The sequence below is a fragment of the Condylostylus longicornis genome, unplaced genomic scaffold, assembly GCF_029603195.1.
Source record: "Condylostylus longicornis isolate FDR11 unplaced genomic scaffold, ASM2960319v2 ptg000013l, whole genome shotgun sequence".
Lineage (NCBI taxonomy): Eukaryota > Metazoa > Arthropoda > Insecta > Diptera > Dolichopodidae > Condylostylus > Condylostylus longicornis.
Genome location: NW_026577982.1, coordinates 128,531 through 153,359, shown reverse-complemented (window position 1 = coordinate 153,359; position 24,829 = coordinate 128,531). Strand labels below are relative to the sequence as shown.

The window sequence follows — 24,829 nt, the reverse complement described above, 5'->3', positions numbered from 1 at the left end:
TTCTACCGGTTAATTCCAATTGATGGGTTTACACACGGTGCTAGTTTATTGTTGTTTTAGTTTTTTTTGTTGTGAAATTTTTGTTTTATATTTTATTCCAAATTTTTTTGGTGGTGAATCTAAGAATCTTCTAAATTTTTTTGTAATTTTTTGAAAAAAAAATTTTGAGCTGTTAATCTTTAATATTTTAGTGTATAGATTGCAATTCCTTAAAACATTAATATCTGACATTAAGGAATAAAATGATTCTGTCTTATAAGATTGAATTGATTAAGTCTAATGGGTATGTGGCAACTAAAATTTAAAAACCTTAATATTTGTTGTGTAAACATCTTAATTTTTTTTTTCGGTTAGTTGTGCATTTTTTATTTGGTAACCCTGGTTAAATTACCGTTTACCGCTTCATTTCGAATGTTTACATTTTATTGCCAGAATCACGAATGATAGATATTTTTGTTATGTCAAGAACTAAAGCAATAGATTGTCAATTATCAATAGTAGCATGCTGTTGAAGAGAAAGAATAAGCCTAACAAAAATTTTTCTATTGCAATTTTAAGTTGTAATTATTCAAAAACATTTTGAATGATTTTAATCAACCGATTAGAAATATTGATATGTTTGATTCGTTGGATTTAATAACCAGAACTGTGTTCGGGGCTATAATATTTCATCATATAATTAACATTTAAAAACATACTTAATAATAACATTACTGAACAAATAGAGAAGTTGTGAATTTTACTGAGCATTAAACTGAATCGGAAATGCAAAAAAGTCAATTATTCTCCTTCATAATTTTTTTATAACAGTGGAAAAATTTGATATACTGAAAGATTATTGAAATATTGGAACATCTGCGTGTAATCAAATTAGAAAAAAATTACTTTTTAAAAAAATGGAAAATTGCAAAAAAAACAGAGGACCATGGACTAAAATTATTTTAGATGAAATAGCTTTAGAAGGTTTGGAAGGAATCACAATTGATGGTAAAACAATCATGTGCATTGTGTTTTGAATATTTATTTAATACATTTTTATGATTTTAGGACTTTGGTTCAGATTCGAGCAAGCTCTACATCTTCCCTATGAAACTCCAGATAATTTTAAACTATTAATATGGCAATTTTTAAAAAAGCAAAATGAAAGCCTTATCGAATTTTTTATATTACCTGTAGCAAAAGCCAAAATAAAAAATTGTCGCCGCTCAGATTTCGTTGATCCAGAACTAGGTTTTCCAGTTTTGCCTGTAACAATTTTTTATTATATTTATTTTTCAAGTGTAAAATCTTTTTTTTCAAGGATGAATGTCCATTCGATAGATCTGTTTATAAGAATATAAATGAAGGCAATATTCGTGGTTCTTGTGAACACTTTTATGAACGTAAAAAGATTCCAGTTGAAGCACTTTTCGACATGTCTTTAGAAGAAATAAAAAACAAGTACGTATAATATTGCTTTTTTGAAAAAAAATTTGTATGAAATTGAAATATGTAATAAAAATATAATTTTAGATATGGAGATACGTTAGTTATCGTTGCAAGTCAAGAATACCGTGAAAGTGTTCTTTTTCCAGAATATACTCAAAAAGTTACTGACGTTACCGCGGTGCAATACTGTGTTTTAGAAGCCATTGGACGAAGTCGGTTTAATGGCGAAGTTACTAGTGGAAAGCATTCTATTAGCACATATATAAAAGAATATCTTGATATTTTTTATGCAAAGTATAATAATTTAATCTAAAATACATGTTAAATACATGCAAATATATATATCAAAAGTAAATTGAACAAATGCATAAAATATTAAAAAAAATATGTTTTAGACTAAAATTGACATCTCATCAGTTGATTATAAAACAACCGTACATGGAAAGAGTCCAAGGAAGGATATCAAGCGGTTACCTTTTAACTCTTACCAGATTTTATAGAATATATAAAACTAGACCTGTAATTATAATTGAAACTTTATATAATGTACTTAAAATGCATCCAACAAAGACTGTTCATTTAGATACTTTGAAAAAAGGTCCACCATTCGATGGAATCAGTTTCAAAAAACTAACAAAATTACCCATTTTCACAAAACACTTTGAACTTGTTGTAAGTTATTACTTTAATGCAATGAATTTGTGAAGTTATTGTTCTTAAAATTATTTTTTTTTAATAAGCGTGTTCCGCAAAAAGATGTTGATATTGATATGAGTAAGCCAAAAAGTAAACGAGCTCGTACTGACACTATGGTGTTGGTCGTAAAGTTTAAAAATGAAAATATGGCTTTGGAAGATATCTTTGATTCTGCGAACAATGAAACATCAGAGGCTGAAAATATAGAATTTCTAAGTGAAAAGCATTGTTTTTTGGATATGTCTTTCCAAGAACAAGTTTATCGTTTTATAGCAAAACATGGTTCCACGGGCTGCAGTCAAATGCAGATAACACGTTATACGGCAACTAATAAATATTCCGTAAGGCAACTACTTAGAGCTTTTTTGAAAAAAGGATATATAAAAGAATATTCAACAGATGTTGGAAGACAGCGAGTTGTGATGTGAGTATTACAAAAGTGCTATAGTAAACCTATTTTTGCATTTATTTTTACGTATATTAAGGTACGTTACTTTTGACAATGCGAAGAACATGTCAAAAATTAAAGCGCCTTCTGCTCAAGAGATCAGAGAGGATTTAAAAATTGATGAAGAGGATGTGAGTTTATCTTCAAAACTATATTAAAGTTTATAAATTATTTCAAGTAAAATTTTAGTTGGTTTCAATGATGAATTCACCCGAAAAACTTGAACACTTTGAAGGAGAAGGACAACCAGATAAACTTAAATTAGATAAATTAAATCAAGTTATGTCTATATTAAAAGAGACAAACACTCCCTATCACTTCGTTGAAAATAAAATAATTTGCGACCCCAGGACCGCTCGACATAATCAAAGGATAAAATTAATTCTTGATGTATTGAGTAAAAGCTTTTTTGTGGAGAAAAATATTTTACGTAAACATATTATGTCTGAAGAGCAGAAGCTTGGCTACAAAGATCAAATTTGCTCAAAATCGCTGTACCGAATAATAAGATGGCTCAAAAGTAAAAATATGGCTAGATTTTATGAGTTATCATTGAAATATAATAAATATGTAAAAATTATATATTATGCGGCCCACATAAAACTGGAACCTCATTTTAGAATCTTACAGAGTGAAATTTTAAAACAAAAAAATATTTTATTAACAACACTGGAAGAACGCGAAATAAGACAGCAGCAAACTAAATCTAGCCAGAAAAAAGTTCATACACCAGTTATTCCTTACAAAGTTGTGCGAGAAACATTTTCGAAATCTCCAAAATTCTTAACAGCAAGATTTGTCCATGAATTCGTTCATTTTTTGGTGTATGAGCAAGATCGAAATGCGGGTCCGATTAAAGAATATGATAAAATCAAAGAAGTACTTACAAAATCTTCACCAAATTATAATTTAAATAATTTAGATAATGATCTTTCAGTTGGTTGTTATGATAATAGTTTGAGTTGGAAAATGTTTATACAACCTTTACCTATATACAAAGAAAAACCAACTGGATGGGCGTATCTAATGGATATATATTTAAGACTTCCTTTATCAATAATCGTTAAAATGTATCAGATTAGTAAATATTGTCATCCATTATTTGCGGAATATGTAAATGATCCAGTCAAACAACATTATTTAGTTACACAATTGCCAAAAGAATTACAGGAGTATTTGAATAATTTTCGTGTCAGTCGATCGCTAATTCAGGTATTAAAAAATATAAATTGGATTGGCTTAATTCAAGTAGGACATCGTGAATTAAAAGATTCACGAGAATGCTGGTTATATGTTAACCGAAAAGCAAAAATATTAGACACAACAATTTCAGATACTGGGTATCGTTACATATCTTCGGATAAAATATATAGTGAAGTAAACTTCACTTTTAATACACCTTCAGATGTACAAAATTATTGGAATACATTATATAAAATTTGTCTATCCACTAAATTAGGAGCGAAAATGGAATCGGGTATAGAACATAAGATTCTTTTAATGTGAAAGATATTTTTTGTTTATTTGTACTTTTATTTCAGAAAATTTAAAAAAAAGATTTGACGTAGATTTTTTGGGTCCAGTAGAATTTGATGAAGCAATCAAGAAAGATGTTGGTTATATACCGGGAGACAACAAGGGAGCGTCAGGGATCGATTCCAACTTATTTTCTCATTTACAAAGGAATTGGTCTTGGAGGGCTATAAAAAAGAATACAATCAAAACAACCACAAGAGCAAACAAAATACGTTTTTCTTCTCAAGCAGCGAAAATGGTAAACGACAAGCCCATAAAATTAAAACCTACTCAGAATATGCTTAAACTAAGATCAAAAAGACTCATTTTGAAAAAACAAATAAAACAAATAAAACATACAGCAAAAAAAAAAGGTGAATACGACAAAGTTGACAAGGAGGCAATAAATAAAATGTCATGTTTAAGAGTATCATGGTCAAAAGATGAAGATCGAATGTTAAAAATATGTCGGGCAGTTTATATATATTTGAGTGGATATATATCACAATTACAACGAGCTATTAATTCATATATTTTTCGAGACATCTTGCATTGGCACTTAAATTCTATAAATAAAACTTCAAGGGCCTGCCAACGTCGTTTACGCTATATATTACGGCACAGACCATCATCAGATGTAATGACATGGGTGCACGAATTAAAGCAAAATTCTGAGATATCTAAGCGTTTCGGAGTTAATGTTCTTATTAATTTACGTGATATGTATAAAAATGATGCCCAGTTTATTAATATATTGAAAGTACTTTATATTAAGATGGTTTATTATTTAAATCAAATTATACAAAACTTAAATGAAGTCATAGAATCAAAGAGTTTGTTACCAGACTCTTTGAATCATTTTAATTCAATGTATAATGAAATTGAAACCCCGGTTCCTGTTAATGATATAGCTCAGATTAGAGATTTTTCACTTAAACATTTGGATCCCCAAAATATAGAGGATATAGAAATTTCAACAATAAATTCTTTAATGCATAGTACTCTATGTTGTACTCGAGATAAAACATTATACAATATTCAAATATTTGAAGTTTATAAAAAATTTAAGGAAGATGTTTTAGCTAAAGCATACAAGAAAGCTCGTGATGACAATTTAGTTGTTCAATTGAAATTCAAATCTGGGGCATCAGGATCGAAGTTAGTACCGATTTCTGGTTCATCTCTGATTTTATCTGTAAAATATAAACAACAATTATATTTAGACATACCTTATGAAGCAATAAGCTTATGTTACCAGCAATTTGAATCATCATTGCAAAACTTCTTTGTCGTAAGTATAATTTTTGCAGATTGAATAGAAATTTTTTTTAAATGTGTTGATAAACTAATCAGCAATATCTTTTATATAATTAATAAATGACAAATATAAAATAAACATAATTAATAATTTTTTCATATTTTTACTTTAGGTCACACCAACTCCGTTTATTTTAAAAACCGTTGATGCTGGTGGATTCTATCATTTAATAGAACTATTAGCGTCAAATCAAGTAAATATTGAAATACAAATGCCACAAAAGATTTTGACAATTGATCCAAACCATAGTCCATCATTTGAAGAGGAAACGGAACGCATCATGGACCATTTTCATTCTTTGCTTGATAGTGCACCAAAAACTCAATACGTGAAATATTTTGAAGAAGAAAATAATCAAAATGCATCTGGCTCACGTATTAAATTTAATAAAGCAAATGAAAACTATAAAATAATATATAATCCTTATGATGTATTAGCAAAATTGCCAGATAATTATTATCATTTCTTCTGTGCCCTTGATAATTTAAATAAAATTATTGATTTAGATTTTTCTAGATTTAATATGGATACTTTTTGTCCATTTAATTGTATATTAAAGTATCCAGATTTGTTTGTTAACATTGAACGTATTGTAAATGAACGTAAGCATATAATTGAAGAATTAATTTATAATTCAGATATTGAAGATATAATAGAAAGTATAGTTATTTTAAATCAAAAAAACATAATGCAAGTTTTTGAACGATTGCAAAAGGTTTTAAGAGAACGTAATTTGAGTAATGATCAAAAAGATTTCGGTAAACCAAAAATTAATCAAAATAAAGCAAATGTATTAACATTGTCAAAAGAAATTTTGGATTATACAGATATTGATTTAGAGAATAAATTGGAGTTTGAATCGAGTATGATTAAAGAAGATAAAAATAAATCTCAAGATGTTTATGTTGTTAATTTACCGACCTTAAAACTTAAATATAATGAACACAAAGAAATTGACAAGGATTATGTTATATATAACGATTTAACAGTGCCTAAGCAAATAGTGAAAAACGCTATTTACAGGGATGAAATACTGAAGAAAGTACTGTCGTAAGTTAAATTTGCTTTTATTAATGAATAAAATGTGAAAGAAAATTTCTTTTACAATTTTTCATACTTACTTCTTTTTGCTTTTTTTAACTTATTAAAACCGTCGTAGCTTAATTATTAAAGTTATTATATTTAATGTTTTACATAACTATTAACAGATTTTCGCATTGGTGTCATAATGGAAATATTAAACAATTTTTTCAAAGTGCAACATTTAAAAGATTGTCTTCTAGAGAGCAAATTTTTACTGAAAATTTATTGAATTATTTGGAAAAGTTTGAAGTGGGTGTTAAAGCTTATGATTTGTTGGTATGTTTTAAGGCGTACAATAAAAGCTATTAAAACCTTTGTATAATTAATTTAACTTTTGTAGGAACATTTTAAAGATGAAAACATGCTAGTAAAAATTGTTTCAATATTACGAAAAAATTTTCTTGTTATGCGGGTGGGAGTAGAAAATTTTATTTACGTTCACAAAAATCATGTTGCTCCTTGGATTGTAAATTCCTACAATATAAAAAGACTGGATAAAGAATTTTTACAAGATTCGGAAGTTATAATAAAACGTCCCCATAGTTCAAATGATATAGACGAACCACCAATAAAAAAAGAGATAATAGAGAATGATGATTGTAAAAGATTGCCGAAACCCATTTATCCCTACCAAGCTGACGACTCCAGTGTTAAAATAAAAGAAGTTACCGTAAAGTATGTATCAATAGAAAAAAATTTTATTCATGAAGTTGAATAAATGAAAATTTATTAATAAAAATAAATTGATTTTTAGAGAAAAAGAAAATATAATCATTAGACCATATCCATGGATTCGAGTAAATGGTTCATTGAATCGTCGCGTTTTGGATAAATGGATTGGTGTTATTTTAACAGACTGTCTAACAAATACTGGACAAACTATATTGACTATATGTCAAAAATTTAATCAATTACATCCAATGAACTTAAGATGTTTGTTAGAAATTCTTGAAGATTTAAATTGTATCAAATTAAAAGTATTGAGGAAACACGTTAAAGTTACATTGTTCTCTAGTTACGAGGATATTTTAGTTGAAGAAGGTAAATTAAAAAATAAATTAAATGATTATATGTATTTTCGAATATATGTATGTATGGATATATTTTTAAAATTATAGAAGATGCAACGGAATTTTCTAGAATAGAAGAAACTTTCATTACTACTTTACCAAATGCTATGATAAATTTAAGTATTTTTATTGGTGAAAAAAAATATGGAATTGATTTTGTTTAATTGTTAAAAGCTCGACAAAAATTATTGTGTAGTTTTTTTTAATTTCTACTGTATGTATAATGATTTTATGTAATATTAAATTATTAAATTGCATAAAATTTTAATTTTTATATATGTATGTATGTATTTAAAAATGAATAAATACAATTATAAAAATTATTAGTTTAATGTGTTTTTTTTTATAATCAAGATAACGACAAAAAAATATTAAGAAAAAGTAAAAGTTAATAAATACAGCGGGGTATGGTGGGCGGCGGCTTCGAGGGTTATGAAGCGGTTCAGAGAGGAGAAGGTTCTCAAAATTTAGGACGATTCATGGGATGATTAAGGGGCTGATTGCTAGTAGCACATAGCTTCACGCGAAAAGTGTACGCCTAGTGATCTTGATTGATGGATGAATACTGGGTGAATTTTTTATTTCACCTCCTTTTTCTCTGGGTGGGCTTACCTGTCCGTTTTTTTAAGCTCTTGTTTCAGAAGAAATTTTTGAATTCGAGAATTACCGACAGGCTTCTTTTTTGGCCTAGTGCTTGGCGTCGTGTAGAAAGCGTGCACCTCTCAGCAACTAAATGTTTTCGAATAACAGCTTTAACATTAGTCTAGTCAACATTCAATTTTTAATGCCGAAAATAAGTTCTATTGAAGAAAAAAAGAATAATTTTAATTCAGCCAACAATATTGCTGTCACTTTATACCAAAGCTACAAGAAATCGGAAAAACTTCCCTTGGTTACTTGGACTTTTTTAACTTTTAAAAAAAATAATCTCTACTATGTTAATTTTACCATCAAAGCAATCATAAATTTTTAAAAACTCAAATTTTGATTTAAATGCGTTACTATATTGAATAAAAACTAATTTTTATTTTTTCTAATATTTTTCAAAAATTTATATTGTTTATTTCAATTTTAATAATTTCTTTTTAGAAAAAAAATTAAAAATTTCAAATACATATATTTTGCTGAAAGTAGTTTGTTTATATGGTGTAAAAGTTTTTCGTAAAGTAAAAATTGGCTAAACACGAAGCGAAGGTTCAGAAAGTTAAAAGAATTCCCATTATTCAAATCTGCTCTTAATGTTACGCAAACTGACTTACGTGCAAATCATAAGGTAAGCTTTTTAATAGAATTGTGGTTCATAAAAAAATGCATTTATGCACGTGTATTACGAAAACAAAATTGAATTGATAGGAGCATAAATTTAAAATTTTCTTCTTGCATATTCATTTTAATTCATAAGTTTCACTGCCAAGAAAGAAAGTTAAAAACTTAGACACTTGAAATAATGATATTGTAATTATTGCAATATCATATTTTATTACCTATTATAATTTATAAACTGAAATGTTATACATATCTAATACATATATAAATAAATTTATTCATTTACAATAGGGTTCTGTAAACGGATTGCTATTATATTCTGATTCTGATGCTGATCAAAAACTTAAATATTTTAAGTGAGTAGCTTTCTTATATATATTTGAACGTAATCATTAAGGTGAGTTATAATATTTATTTTACATATATTATTTGGTATGTATGTATATACATACATATATGCATCTTCCTTTATTACAAAATTATCTATTTTAAGTAATTAAATATTTTTTTAAATATTTTTTAGTAAACTATTCAAAGGTTCTGATATGAGTTCACAAAATTCTGATGGTAAGTAATAATTATTTTAATTTAAACTAAATATATACATACATATATGTATTTATTTTTAAATGCATTAAATTTTCTGCTTGGCTGAAGTATAATAATATCGTTACAGTAGTAATCAACTCCAGATTGAGAACGATATTAGTTCTTACATACATATGTATATGTATGTACATGTCATACATTTATAGTTTTAATTATTTTTATTATTTAAATTATTATTAGTATGTTTTGTTGTACACAGTACACATAACATTATGCATATAATATGTAAGTATGTGATATTACATATTATGCATATAATATGTAATATCTATTCTAACTCTACATACATTGTATTGTTTGTATTATATAGATTACAGTGATCGTAATTTAAGAATAGAAAATAAAGAGATTAAGACTAACGCAATTCATTCAAATTATATACCACCTACTGAAGGACAGCAAAATCAAGCGAAAGAGAAAACTTTACTTGAAATTGGTTTTAAAACAAATGATATATCGGGATGGGAGGAAATTAAGCAACCCCCAAAAGAAGACTTGTTAGAATTGTTAAATGATATGATAAAAAATTTTAAAAAAACTGACGTTAAAATTATGATAGGATCAAAAACATTCAACTGTCATATGATTGTTTTACAATGCTATTCTCAATTTTTTATGAAAATGAATAATGAACATTTTATAATTTTACCAGAAGAGCAGGTATTAAAACATTTTACTTTTTTGTGCTTTTTGTAGTAACTAAAGATTATGTAAATTTTAGGTTACAATTGAAGCATTTACTATGATTTACTGTTGGATGTTAACTAAAAAGCCAACAGTTAAACGTGAATTGATTTTAGAATTATTTAATGCAGCAACTTTTTTGTCAATAAAAGGAATTTTAGATCAATGTTGGGCATGTTTAGATGATGCTGTTAGATTTCGTGAAGATACAGCTTTTATGCTTTATTTAGAAGCAGGAAAATATAAAAATGATTTAAAAGATCAAATACAACAATTAATGTTAACAAGAATTTGTAAATTTTTCTTAACATTAGTTGCATCAAAAGAATTTTTGGAAATGAGTTTAAATGAAGTATGTTCATTACTTGAATCAAATACTATTGGAGTGTATTCTGAAACAGAGGTAAATACATTTATATATTATTTTTTTCGAGTAGATAGTATGTACATGATAATGTCGGCATTCCTTTAATTTAATTTTTAATATTTTTAACTTTTTAAGGTTTTAATGGCTGGTGTTCGTTGGTTACATTATGATTTTTCAAATCGACGGAAATATATTTCTGATGTAATAAAATGTGTTAGATTTGGTTTAATAGCACCATGGCAATTAGTTGAATTGAAAAGAAGTACAACATGCCACGAAATCCAACAAATTGTAGAAAATGTTGACGTACAAAACATGATTGATGATGGACTATCGTACGTACATATATATATATTTTTCAATAAATATTCACTTATTAATATTTATTTTATAAACAGTATTGTATTTAATTAATTATTATTTATATAATTTAGATACGTTACAACAAAATACTATTATGGTAATCGTGAAGATGAATTTCTTGAATGTCTTAAACGATTAAATTTATATGAACCAGTTGGAAGACAATGGATATGTGATAAAAGTTGGGCTGGTCATGAACATTGTTTGAATAAACAAATAATAACATATGAAAAATTTTTACAATATTTGGAATATATACGAAGTAAGGGTAAAGATTACTGGAAAGAATTGGAATTTAATAAACATGGACCATATGCTGATTATCATTTACAAGTACGTGCAAATGATACAAAATATTTTGATGATTATTGTAAATTCGAGAAAATTATGAAAAGTTAAATTATTATGTGAATTTATACACAAATATCCGCTTATACATAATTTATTGTTATGAAAAAAATCTAGATCTCATTAAATTTATTGTAATTAAATGAATTTTTTTTTCAATATTGAAAAGATATAATCTAAATAAATACACAGAATATGAAATTTATATAAAATAAATTTTTCTTTGTTCTTGGATTTCAAATGTTAAGGATTTATACTGAAAAGTATTAGCGTTAATTATTGATAAAGCTCTTTTGTTTGTCTGAATTTGTTTATTAATAATTTCCTTGTTGAATAATGCAGAAAAGGTGGAAGTTTTAAAATGATAGTAATCAAATTATAATTCCGAAATGGAATTGATAAATTTTAAAAATAAGTTTGTGATAATATTAAATTAGGTACTTTGCATGCTAGTTAACAACAAATGGATTTGTACTATTTTATTAAGTATAATATGGCATAAAACAAGAATATCTAAGTTATATTTTAATAATTAAAGAAAATGATTTGGATTCCAGGAAAAATGGATTTTAATTGTATAAATTTGTGGAGAAATCGGTTCATTTTAGCATTGGAAATCCAAGAATTTAAGGTATTTAATAAACAAAATAAATAAAAAAATAGAAGCAACACTAATTTCATTCTTTAATATCTATGTTCTTACATTTTAGGTGGATGAAATACTTACTTTGAAAGATCAAGGTACTCAGAAAACTCCAAGAAGCACAACTGAAAAAGTTGAAACAGGTAAATTATTTGTCGTAACGTAGAAAAATATTCACGTATTATTATTTTCAATTATGTTGATATTATGTACGTATCTTATAAATAATTCGAAAAAAAATCTAATAATGAATAAAGTTTCGCATAATATCGGATGTCAAGTGAATGATTCAAATGATAATTGTATTTCAAATGAACAATTGTCGTGTAAATTTAAAAATGAAATGGGAAATAAAGGCAAATCACATGTGTTGGAATGTAGTAATAGCTGGAAAATAATAGGAATAAGTAATTTAAATGAAACAAATTCAAAAGAAAAGTGTATTTTTAATGAAATTACTGAAGAAATGTAAGTGCTTTTTTATTGTTTAAGTTTTGCTTTTATATTGTTTAAATATTAGAGATATTCGCGACTTAAGCGAGTTTTAATATTGATGGGTTTGTTGTTTTAGATTAATAGCTTTACGTATAAATGTTTATTTATGTACACACCCAAATAGAATGAATTAAGAATGAAAATATTTATTTTTAATTTTAAAAAATTCTGTCAAATATTGAAATTCGTTATGAAAAATTTTAAGGAATGATATAATTATTTTAGAGAAGATTTAAATTATTGCAATTTTAATAATTTTATTACTGGAACAGAATTTTTAAATTTTCATACAGAATTTCGTTGGCAACCTTTAAAAATTACATACAATAAAAGTGTAAAAGTCAACCTAAGATAAAGTTGACTAATCCTAACTAAGATCAAGTTCCTAATAAAAGTAATCTAAGATAATAAAGCAAGTAAAATATTTATTTTATAATTTGCTAAAAAATTTTTTATTCAAAATTAATATTTTAAATTAATATAAAAATTTGAATCACTGCATTTATATTTAACTGATAGTCTTTATATTCTAAGCCTTATTAAAAGTGTACTTATTCTTAAAACTGCTCTTATAAATATTCTTATTTTTAATTATTTGTTGCATTAGACTAAAAATAATTATATTGTTATAGTATAGTTATTTAGTAATATAAAAATAAAAATAATTTTAACCTTTAATCTCATTTTAGATATTAATTAAGAGTATAACATTAGTTTTTAACTAAATATTTTCTAAAATTTTTTGATTATTTTTAAAAAAAATTGTTATTTACTAATCTGTGTGTTTGTTTGATTAATAAAAACAAACAGATCCGACTTCAATCCAAAATTGTTGATCAGGTTCTCCAATATCACGTATACCAACATCAATAACTGGTAATCGTGTAGTTTTATCAGTTGTGTATTTGATAACTGTTTTTGCCCAAGAATTCGAACGTGATTTACAACCGTCTTCTAAAACTTCATAACGTAATCTTTGCGGTCCTTTTGGACTAAGTTCGGCATCATTCCATGCAAGCAATTTCATTCCGCGTCTAAAATAAAAATTTTCAGCTTTAAACACTTTTTAATATATATAATTTATTGTTTTACCTAAAGGAATTATTTGCTTCATCTTCATATCCAATTGTTTTCTTACAATGTAATGTTATACTTTGTTCACTTCGACCAGATAATAATTGTAAAAATCCAATTTGCATTGAATCTGCTTTATAAGTTAGTTTAATACCATTATCCATCTCACCCAACCAAATTTCTTGTTCTTTTCCGGAGTAAGTTAATTTTGGACTTTTATTTGGTTTTGCATATACACATGTGGCTTTCTTTTCCATATCACAATAAACTAAAATAGCATCTCTTGGATCTGCTTCATTTGGATCAATCCAGTATTCTCCAGATTTCAAATCAGGATAAGCAAATGCCAAGTCCTTACAAGTTTTTGCTGGAGAATTTTGTTCACCGTTAGGTTTTTTTATGCGATCAAATTGATCTTTAATTTGTTTGTATGCTTTTTCAATGATGGCTTGATGCTGCTCGTCAGTAAGTTCATCGAATTTTCCAAACATTCTTGGTGGTTCGTCGCCAAGACCTGGGTCTGGTCCTTTAGAACCTCCAATTGAACCTTGAGCCAATAAGGCAGCTAATGCTGCAGCATCGTATCCTAAACTTTCGCCTGGAGGTCCAGGTGGTCCAGGTGGACCAGCTGGGCCTGGTACTCCAGGTTTTCCTTCACTACCTTGTTGTCCTCTTAATCCTTGTGGACCAATTTGTCCTGGTTGTCCAACGGAACCCTCGCGACCTGGTAAGCCTCGAGGCCCCATATCACCTGGTTTTCCTGTTGGACCTGGAGATCCTGGATTTCCTATGTCACCTTTGAGGCCGGGTTGGCCAGGAAGACCTTGTAAACCAACCAAACCACGATGTCCTTTTAATCCTTTCGGGCCAGGTTCTCCTGCATCACCTTTTGTGCCTGAAATATAACATTAAAAAAATAAATTATATTATTTTTATTATAAAAAGCAATACCTTCCGTTCCAGGTGGACCCGGTTTTCCTCTAGGTCCCATTTGCCCTTCTACTCCTTGGGGACCCGTTTCACCCTTGAAACCTCTTTCTCCTGTTAAACCTTGTGGACCAAGTGGACCTGGAGGCCCCGGTAATCCTGGGGGACCAGCCGGTCCTTGATTGCCAATTTGTCCAGGTGGTCCTTTATCTCCAGGTCTGCCAGCGATTCCTAATATAATATACAGATTTTAAAATTTTAGACGAACCCCCAAATATATACAAAAAATTAAAATTATTTGATATTTGGTTGACTTGGTTGCTTAATATATTAAATTTTAATATAATTTTTAAAAAATTTTATACCAGGAACTCCAGTTTTTCCAGGTCGGCCTTCGGGACCCGCTTCTCCCATTGGTCCAGGCATTCCCATTGGTCCGGGTAATCCTTGGGAACCCGGTTCTCCATCCTTTCCTTGTGGACCTGCGTAATATATTTAAATGTTTATCACAAGGAGACATAACAGAAAATTTAGCTTAATTTAAAAGTAAACTGAAAATTAACAGATATGAAAGGCAAATTTCTCTTTTCAAATACATATAGTTTTGATGTTAAACATCTAGTCTACTTAGGTAAATTTTACTATGTATATACATATTTTAAAATTTTAAGTTTGTTCTTATTTATATGAAAATCGTTAGTATTGATAAAATTATTAGAATACTCTTATAAAACTTTTTTTAACCTGGTACTCCACGTTCGCCCGCACTTCCTTGTAGACCTCTTAACCCAGGTGTCCCAGGAGGACCATTTAGTCCAGGCAACCCTCTTTCGCCGGCTGGTCCAGGAGGACCTTGGTTCCCTGGCAGCCCGGGTTGACCGTCACTACCAGCTTCACCTTTAAGACCTTCTGCGCCGGGGGGACCTTGTAAGCCAATGTGTCCAGGATTTCCAGGTCTTCCATTGTCTCCAGGATTACCTTTTATACCTGGAGTTCCTGGAGGTCCAGGTGGCCCAATATTTCCTGGATGGCCCTAATAAAACACTTCCATTAAAAAAATTTATTTAAAATATACGTAGCTATAGGAATTTTTTTATGTTTCCTAAAAAACTTTCCACATATTTCCTGAACATTTAAAGTATATTTTAATTTTCTATTATCATAATTATTAAATATTTGTAATAGAAACATCTTACCGCCAAACCCGGTTCTCCTGGTCTGCCTGGTGGACCACCCATACCAGGTTCTCCTCTTTGTCCTACTTCCCCTCTTGATCCTTTGGCACCGGTTAAACCAATCGGTCCGGGAAGTCCTGATTCTCCAGGTAAACCTTGTGGCCCAGAACTACCTTGTTCACCTTTTATACCCATTAGTCCACGATCACCTTTTGCTCCGGGTATGCCTGATATTCCAGGAGGACCCGGAAATCCTGGCGGACCAGCCGCTCCTATAGGACCGCGCTCGCCCGGAGATCCTGCAGCACCAACTTCTCCGGGTGGACCTGGTGGACCAGGTTCTCCCCTTTCTGCAGGTTCCCCAGGTGGTCCAGGTGGACCAACTAAGCCTTGAGGTCCTACAATATAAATATTCGTGCAACATTTATTTAAAGCTTTTCATTATTCGCAGTGTTTATTTAAATATTCAAATTAGTTTTTAAAAGTTAAATGATGTTTTTTTAATTTTTTGTTTAGCGATTGAATTTTTTTACAATAATGCTGCAATAGCTTTATGGCTTATTTTGCTTTTTAAGTTGAAATTTAGAATATAGTCAAATTTTAAAAATATCAAATTAAAATTCTTTCAAGTTATACCTCGTTCACCCATTCGTCCAGCAGGTCCTTCACTTCCTATTGGTCCAATGCTACCCCTCTCACCCTTTTCTCCTGCGTATCCTGGTGGACCACGTAATCCTGGCAATCCAATCATACCTGGTGCACCTATATGTCCTTTCATGCCTGGTTTTCCTGGTAAGCCTGGCGGTCCATCATTTCCAGGAGATCCAGGTTCTCCCCTTTCACCAGAATTTCCTGGTTGTCCTATAGGGCCTCTTTCTCCAGGAAAACCTCGTTCACCTCTTGGGCCAGCTGGTCCGGTTTGTCCTGCAGGCCCGGTTGGGCCACTTTGACCATCTTTGCCAGGAGAACCCGGACTACCTATTAATGACATATAAGTAAACATGTTAATAGAACTATAGAATAAATCTTCGTATTTGACTTTGTTTTAAAATAGACTTTTTATTTTTGTCATAGGTAGATGAAAATATTTAAGTGAAAGTCACTTTCCAGTCAGATTTTTAGAAATTTCCGACGAAGAAGGAAGTCCGATTTTTAGAAATACTTAATTAAAAGAGTATGCTTCAATTTAGAACAAAACTATAACAGAGATAATCATAAATATAAGTAAAGTGGTACTTAACCTGGGGATCCTGGTAGCCCTTGAAAACCTCTTGGGCCATCGGGACCAGGATTTCCTCTTGGTCCATCTTGTCCCTGTGGCCCAGGGGGTCCTGGCAAACCAGGTAGTCCGTCTTTTCCAGCATCTCCTCGTGGACCTTGAACTCCTTGGGGGCCGGCTTCACCATCTTTCCCTGGTTCTCCTGGAAAACCTTTGTCACCAGGTATCCCTAAAGGACCCGGTAGCCCTTGTAATCCTTGAGGTCCTTGTTCTCCTGGTTTACCATCTGCTCCAGGCAAACCTCGTTCACCTTGGCCACCCTGTTTTCCTTGAGGTCCTATTCGACCTGGTAGGCCTCTTAATCCTTGAATTCCAGCCGGTCCGGGTGGGCCAACGTCTCCAACGTTACCTTTGGGACCTAAGGGACCTTCCGGTCCCCTATCACCAGCTCCACCTTTAGGTCCTGGTGCTCCGTCAGGTCCTGGAAGGCCTGGACTACCAGTTGGACCCCTTTCACCTAAAAACCACATTGAATTTTTAAATGTTCGGTTTGTTCAATATTAAAATTGAATACCTTGTGGTCCACCAGGTCCTGCAGGGCCTCTCATTCCCCTCTTCCCACGTTTCCCTTCAGGGCCAACTGTTCCTGGCAACCCTCTTGGACCAGGTGGTCCGGATTCACCCTTTAAACCATTATCTCCTTTGAAACCTCGTTCCCCAGGTGTACCAGGTAAACCTTTCATACCTGGTTGTCCTGGATTTCCGTCGACTCCGGGTGGTCCCCTACTGCCAGGAAATCCTTGTGGGCCTGCGATACCTGGCGCACCAACAGCACCTTTCTCTCCAGGGGATCCATCTTTGCCAGGTAAACCTGGGTTTCCAGGTTCTCCAGGAGCGCCTGCTCTTCCACTTTCACCTCTTGGTCCCTGTAATCCCTGGTCTCCTTTGGGTCCTATGTGACCCATATCACCTTTAGCTCCAGGAGTTCCGGGGAATCCAGGTGGGCCAGGTTTTCCGGGTGACCCAGGTTGTCCAGGTGGACCTGGAATTCCATCTACTCCTCGAGCTCCAGGTGATCCTGGGGGACCCTCCCGTCCACGCTCTCCTCTAGCACCAGCAGGACCCTTAAAAATGAATGGGAATAAATAGTTTTAAATAAAGAATTTCAAAAATGCTTACAATTGGACCGGTAGGACCGATAGCTCCTATTGGTCCTGTAGATCCTTTTTCTCCTGGAGCACCATTTTCGCCTTTGGCACCATCGATTCCAGGATAGCCTCTATGTCCCTTTACGCCGGGTATGCCTACGAAGAAAGTCATTTGTTACTTTTTAAACAATATAATAATGTAATTGATAATATTCGAAATAATCATTTACCTGGCATTCCGGGTAAACCGCGTGGTCCTGGTGGCCCAGTAGCTCCTGGAGATCCTGCTTCTCCATCATCTCCAGCTGCTCCATCCTTCCCTGGTGCTCCTGGAAGTCCTCTAGGACCTGGCTGGCCTGGTATCCCTGGTTGTCCTGCTTCACCAGGCTCCCCTCTGCCTCCTGATTAAGGTTTTGAATCATTTTAATATTGTTTTGGAAATATTAAAAATGTAAACATTTTATCAGTTACCTTGAAATCCTTGTGGCCCTGCCATTCCTGGAGGTCCTGGTGGTCCCTTAAAAAATAATAAAGTTAGGTTATAATTTACTTTTTTCCAAAAAAGCTTTTTACTCTTGGCCCAACTGGTCCAACTTGAGCTTGCAGATATTGAAAATTTTCGGGTCTAAATGCGGGAGCTCCAGGTCCCTTATCATTACTTGCATAAGCATCGGCTAATTGTTGAGTGTAAAATGACATATCTGGAATCGGACCTGGTGGACCAGGTGGTCCAGGAATTCCAGGATTTCCTGGAACGCCGGGAACCCCACTGTCACCTTGCCGACCTGGTGCCCCCATATATCCGTCTTCGCCTCTTGGTCCAATTGCAATTGTACCAGGTGATGCGTAATCAAGTTGTCTAGTTTGTGGCGCCGGTGTAGTTGATGTTGTAGTGAAAGGAGTTGTTGGACGAGGCGTTGTAGTTGTGATATTTGGTTTACATTTTCGATCATCACATTGAAGTTGGCCGCTTAAACAAGTGCATGTGGCACAATTATTTGCTCCTGTTTCAAAAACTTCATTATTACGATACCATTTCCCTTCATGAATACATTGAAATGATCCAATAATGTTTTCACTTGGTAAACTTGAACTGTGTCTTGTCGGAACGTCTAACAAAAAAAAAATTTACAAGTTAAAAACTTATATTATAATAATAATTTACAAAATAATTTCAATTAATTACTTGACGGGATACTTCTCGTATCTTCATGAAGTCCATTGTTATTATTGTTATTGTCTAGGTGATCTAGAACGAATAAATAAAATTAATAATATGACTTTTCTATTAACAAATAAATATTGTGTTGATGATGCAGTATTATATTTTATAGTCACACATATCTAGAAAGGTGGTAGTTACTAATTTTAATGAATCAAAAAATACCGTTAATTCAAAATTTTTAATAAGAAGGATTCGAAACCCGTTATTTTCCAGTTTATTAGTCTTTTATTTGTTTAAACAAAAATTAATATGAATGAAATATGTGGAAATCATGTGCAGCCGAACTAGAACAATTAGAATTGAAGTTGCTCTAAATATAAAACTATAAAATTATCAGTATTTTCTATCCTATTAAAATTAGGAAAAGAGCTGTTATATATGTAGTTTTTTAAATCAAAAGAACATAAAATCAAATCTTCCTTTTTTGTTTTATATTTGAAATTTTCAATTCTAATTGTGGTTTTAAAGAAACTAAACGGAGTTCCGGAAACAAAAATAAAGGAAATAAAAATCAAAACACTAGAAATGTTTTTAGAATTTGATGAATTTGTTATTATACTTAAAGAAGCATTTGTGTCGCAAAATTTCTCTAACAAAAATATAAAACAGCCGAACATGTGGCAGTGGCCTAAAAAATGCTATGACAAAGTTAAGTATTTATGTTGCTAATCATGCTATACTAATTATATTTTTCATTAAAATGCAGTTGGAATTTGAAATTCGGGAGACTTAGCTGTTTTAAACTAATTTTTTTCAAAAAAAAATTTTAAGATTTCAATAAAATAATGGTTCTATAAATATTACCTATAATTGCCTATTTGTTCTCTCTTTTGAGAGAACAAATAGGCAATTATAATCTTCGTAATAATTTTAATTATTACGAAGATTACGATTCAATTACTTATCTTCGTAAAAATTTTATAAATTTATAAATCATTTTATAAATTCTTTGTAAAAAAACAGCCCTATAGAAATTTCTTAAAACTAAAATTTCATGGTGAAAATAATGAATTGCTCAGACACTTGAAATTTTAATGTTAAATTTGTTTTGAACAATTTTTACCTATATCAGTATATTCATCATAGTTATCATAATTTAAATCATCATCTTCATCCGGATTCGGCAAATCAGCTTGTGGTTTATTTAATAAACTATTTCTGGCTCTTTTATTTAATTTATTGCTTTCTTTTTTTAATCGTTTTGATTTATTTTCATCCGATACAGCAGCGTTTACAATTAAAATATTCAAAACTAAAGTGAACAATATGATTTTTTTCTTTCTCATTTTATTAACTTAAATTTTTTTTATTTATTTATTTTTTAATTTGTTTAATTATTTAATTTAATTTAATTTTTTTATAGAAAATCATTGAAAATTCTAGAATGTTTAAAAAAAAAATAAAATTTAATTCCATTCATGTAATTTAGTTAATATTTTAGAGAAATATAAATATACTCTATAATTATATAAAAATAAAATTGAAATTGATAAGGACCTGCGCTAAAAAAGCGTACGTTAACGCATGCATTTTTAAAATTTTAAAATAATTTCAGAAAATATTCTATCTTAAGACGTTTTTAAAGTTGAACTTGTTTTCATTTTTATTTTTTGAAGAACAAGATTAGAGAGAAAAAATAATTGAGAGAATCGGGTTAGTTAAAAGTGAGAGTAAATTTAAAGTTCAATATATTAAAATGAGTGGGTACCGGAAAATGAGCAAAATTTTCTTCTGTAGTGAAAGAGTATTTGAAAATATAAAAATAAGAGAATTTTGATATTTTTTATTGCTCTCTATTAATCTCTCTATTACTCTCTATTTAATAAATATTTTAGTGCTCAATTCAGGTATATCATCAAAAAGAGATTATAGTTCTTTTAATAACTGTTATTAATATTTTAACTTTATAAATTACAGTTTATTTTGAATATTTAGCACTCAATACTAAATTTAGTGCAGCTCTTTTTCAAAATTTTTTAATTATTTTTTAATAACATCAATTTTTCCTCAACTTGCCTTTGGAATCTATAAACGAGCTTAGTGACTTTATAAGTTATTTCTTCTTAAACTAATTAACTTTTATAATTTTAGTATAATTTTTTAATGTTAAAAATCAATTAAGATATTGTTTCACTATTGCCAAATAATATAATATTATAAATAAACAAAAGTAAAGTCAGTCGTTTTTAAAAAAGCACATTTCATCCCGATAAACTGGGCTTAGGTGTGGCGCATTAATACAAGCAATATTAATGCAGAAACAAATATACATACTGGGAAATGCAGTGCAGAACTTTATATGTGCTTAAAACAAAGAGCAGCCAATATAAATAAATAAGTAAATTTGGGTGTAATCTATTGTTGGCAAAAATGAATTTTTCCCTTAAACAAATGAAAATATTTTTTTAAAAGCAATCTACATTGCATTTTTAAATTACTTTCGTTCATATACTAAAATATATCAATTTATTGCATAAACATAGGATGAGCAAAAGAAAAAATTTGAAAGAATCGTTGTGGTAAAAATTTTCTTCCATAGAAATACATAAGTTGTTACGAAATATCTATTTGTGTATAAAATTTCAGCTTTCTATCTCAAAGTGTGTAGAAGTTTTGTAAATAAAAACATGGACAGACGAACGAGCGGACGAACCGAGTGAATTTTTTGTTTTTTTCTGAAAAAATGGTAAAAAAGAATCGATAGAAAAGAAAAAAGTTGCGAACTTTTTACTTTTGCAAAATACTAAAGTTCTTTACGATGTTCATAATAGAACCACTATTATTTATTGTGCATTGAGGTGTGAGGAGTCCTTATTTGAGGAGAGAAGAGGCAAATGTACTAGCGAAATTGAGCTTTATTCAACTTAAATGTTTGTAAGCCGATTTACAGGCGGATCCGGAAAATAAAACTAATTAGTAAGCACATTTTTTTTAATTTTTGTTTCGTCATACCGTTAAAAAATTAACGATGTAAAAAATTGCATATCTTTAAGGGAAATTTTTCCTCCAATGAATTGACAATTTCATTAAAATAATATTACAGTTTCTTGCTAATATAAACGAGTATTTAAAAAATAAGCAAAACAAAGAGATTTTTATGTCTTATTAAAGAATTTTTTTTTGTTATTTTGTTTTTTTTTTTTGGTTGATCTAATACGAAAAATTTATATGCCTTTCCTTATCGCAACCCATAAAGGAATATACAAAAAAAAATAAATAATTTTATTAGATCGTCTCTTTTAATTTTTTATTTTTTTTTTTTTTTGAAGCAAATTTGGTTACAGGTCATGATGAACTTCCGCTTTTCAATGTTTCTTATCACTTTAGAAATTTATAAATTTTGTATAAAATTTGCTTTTTTGAAAGGTTTAAGATTTTTTTTGGATTTTTAAAAAATTTTTTTTTTTAAAAGAGTTGAATTTAATTTTTTTAATATTTTTTAAAATTAAATTATTTCAAGTAATATTTTTATTAATTAATTAATCTATTAACACTTTATTAATATTTTAAATTTTTATAATTTAATTATTCTTTATTTAAATAAAGAATTTTAATTTTTTTTTTCCGAGAAGATTTTTTTCGAGATTGGATTTTTTTTTTAATTATGTTGCGTGCCAAGTCGATAGTATCGAGAAAATATAATTTTTAATATTAATTTTAAAATATATTTTGTAATAAATAATAAATTATTTTAATTATATAATCTCAAATTTAAACAATATAAAATTTTATTTTTTACTTCATTTTCTTCACTACTCAATGAAATGTGAGTGTACGGAAAAAGAAATACTTTAATTTTTCAAACTATTTAAACAAACGGCCACGGATTTAAAATAAAACTGAAATTATTCAATCGTTGATCTTGTCTATTTATAGTTTTTCTCTCTATTTTATTCTTATTTCTCTAAAATTTCTAACAAGTACCAAGTTTTTAACTCTTCAAGTAAAAATTATCAAAATTCAAAATGAAAAAAATTTAAAAATATTGAGAATATTTGAGTTTTTACTTGCGAGATTTTTGATTTCTTCTATTTTCTTGTTAAAAATTTTAATATTTTAAATTTGATAAAAAAATTCCTCTATAAATTTATAATGGAAACGAATACATGCGTAAAAATAATATATACATACGCATAATATTCTATAAGAATTTATTGAAGTCTTTCTTTAATTCGGAATCTTATCAATTTTTTATTCTTCAGTAATATGGTATGGGTGTAAATTGATCGATCAGCTGTGTAATAATCGAAGTCACACTTATTTTATTTACAAAATATTTTATTGTTTTTTGTTATTTTTTTTGTTTTTTAACAAAAAGCCGGCTTTCAGTTTAAAAATTTAATTATCATATTATGTAATTTAAGTTTATTTTTAAAATGCATATAACAGATATGAAATAAATTTTTAAATTGTACTAAACGCCAATATTATAAAAACGTACAATTGTACATTATCAACACATAACCCACCGTAATATTGTGTCCAGTTCAGTGAAAGTGTTACAGAAGGTTATGAAAATGAGTTTTAAACATTTCTTTTCAATTTTGAAGAAGGTTTTAAGAATAATTACTAGAAATTCCTTTATACAACTGCAGAACAGATGGATTACGAAATTAAAGGAACAAGTCAAGGCGGAAAAATTAAAAAGTTTTTTTCTTCGAACTGGACCCGAACCAGTGATCTACCGCCCTCATATATCTATTGCATTTGTATGAATTAATTTCCATCAGTTTTTCTCAGAAAGAAGTTAATAATAAAGCTAAAAAACTGAACGTTCTATTGGTAATTAAATTAGTAATGAAGTCACCGACATCACTCCAAAAATATTTTTTTAGGTTTTCCTAATATATGAAGAAGTGCGTTCCTGCGTCGAAAACCCGACATCACATAAACTCTCTTTTTGTTCTCTTGTTAATCCTTTTTCATTATTATAGTTTTCTAATGTTTCTGACATTGACCATCGCATATAAGTGTACAGCAATATAGTTATTTAATTTTATTTCGAAAGGATGATTTTAATATGTACAATTTTCAAAGACAGTTTATTTTTTTATTACAACATCACTGGAATATGCTATTCCAATTTTCAGATGAGAATTTATTTACAAAAAAAGAAAAAAAATGTAAAAAATTAAACGTGATCTTTGATCGCACATTATGTTTTGGCGGGAAAATATGTTCAATGTGCCTAATGATAATAAATTGTTATGCCATGAATTTACACAGTATATAAATACAGTGACCAGATTGTAAAATCATAAAAAAATTAAAGTGATTACACAGCTGAGTTCAAACGATATTTAGATTAATTTTGTTGTGTTATATGAAGCTCTTTATATTTTTTATTGTTTTTGCTTTTTTTTTTTAAAGATTTTTGATAAGAAAATTAATTAAACAGTTTACTTGTGGTTTTTTTCTTGTTTTTGCTTTCATTCATTGCATCATTTATATTTCTAATATTAACCTAGACTCTGTGTAGGTTTATTGAACTTAGAATTTTTATGATCATTTCAAAATCTTTAAGCTATTATATGTAGGTATGTACATTTTAAGCTACATATGTGTGTCTGAGTGTATGTAGTAATAATGAAATTTTCACATTTATATTTAGAAATAGGAAAAGACCTTCAAAAGAATCATTAAGATATGGTTTTTTTACTAAGTAATAATTGGGTCAAAAAATTTGATTATTTTTATTATGAATATTCTATTCGTTTCAGATTGAAAA

General features: G+C 29.3%; 3 protein-coding genes across 3 annotated transcripts; 2 read left to right on the top strand and 1 right to left on the bottom strand.

Annotated features, from left to right (window-relative positions):
* The first annotated feature begins 488 nt into the window (after window positions 1-488).
* On the top strand, window positions 489-7,859 carry LOC129605462 (general transcription factor 3C polypeptide 1). The gene is made up of 14 exons (XM_055515243.1): window positions 489-987; window positions 1,048-1,247; window positions 1,301-1,440; window positions 1,513-1,722; window positions 1,824-2,100; window positions 2,169-2,548; window positions 2,610-2,703; window positions 2,762-4,049; window positions 4,114-5,378; window positions 5,518-6,455; window positions 6,614-6,764; window positions 6,829-7,163; window positions 7,243-7,529; window positions 7,607-7,859. Exons 1-14 carry the CDS (start codon window positions 897-899, stop codon window positions 7,720-7,722), a joined length of 5,772 nt encoding a protein of 1,923 aa, XP_055371218.1. The 5' UTR covers window positions 489-896; the 3' UTR covers window positions 7,723-7,859.
* A 1,510-nt stretch (window positions 7,860-9,369) lies between these two features.
* Window positions 9,370-11,246, top strand: LOC129605643 (uncharacterized). Its single transcript, XM_055515532.1, has 6 exons — window positions 9,370-9,391; window positions 9,744-9,976; window positions 10,155-10,410; window positions 10,471-10,520; window positions 10,620-10,819; window positions 10,919-11,246. The coding sequence occupies exons 1-6, from the start codon at window positions 9,370-9,372 to the stop codon at window positions 11,244-11,246; spliced, it is 1,089 nt and encodes a 362-aa protein (XP_055371507.1).
* A 1,880-nt stretch (window positions 11,247-13,126) lies between these two features.
* Window positions 13,127-24,067, bottom strand: LOC129605642 (collagen alpha-1(I) chain-like). The gene is made up of 16 exons (XM_055515531.1): window positions 23,995-24,067; window positions 20,165-20,233; window positions 19,063-19,125; window positions 18,450-18,988; window positions 18,348-18,393; window positions 18,107-18,277; window positions 17,908-18,032; window positions 17,303-17,852; window positions 16,751-17,245; window positions 16,146-16,487; window positions 15,531-15,907; window positions 15,079-15,367; window positions 14,700-14,816; window positions 14,359-14,565; window positions 13,426-14,302; window positions 13,127-13,367 (listed from the first exon to the last, which is right to left on the bottom strand). The coding sequence occupies exons 1-16, from the start codon at window positions 24,065-24,067 to the stop codon at window positions 13,127-13,129; spliced, it is 4,581 nt and encodes a 1,526-aa protein (XP_055371506.1).
* Window positions 24,068-24,829: the final 762 nt, after the last annotated feature.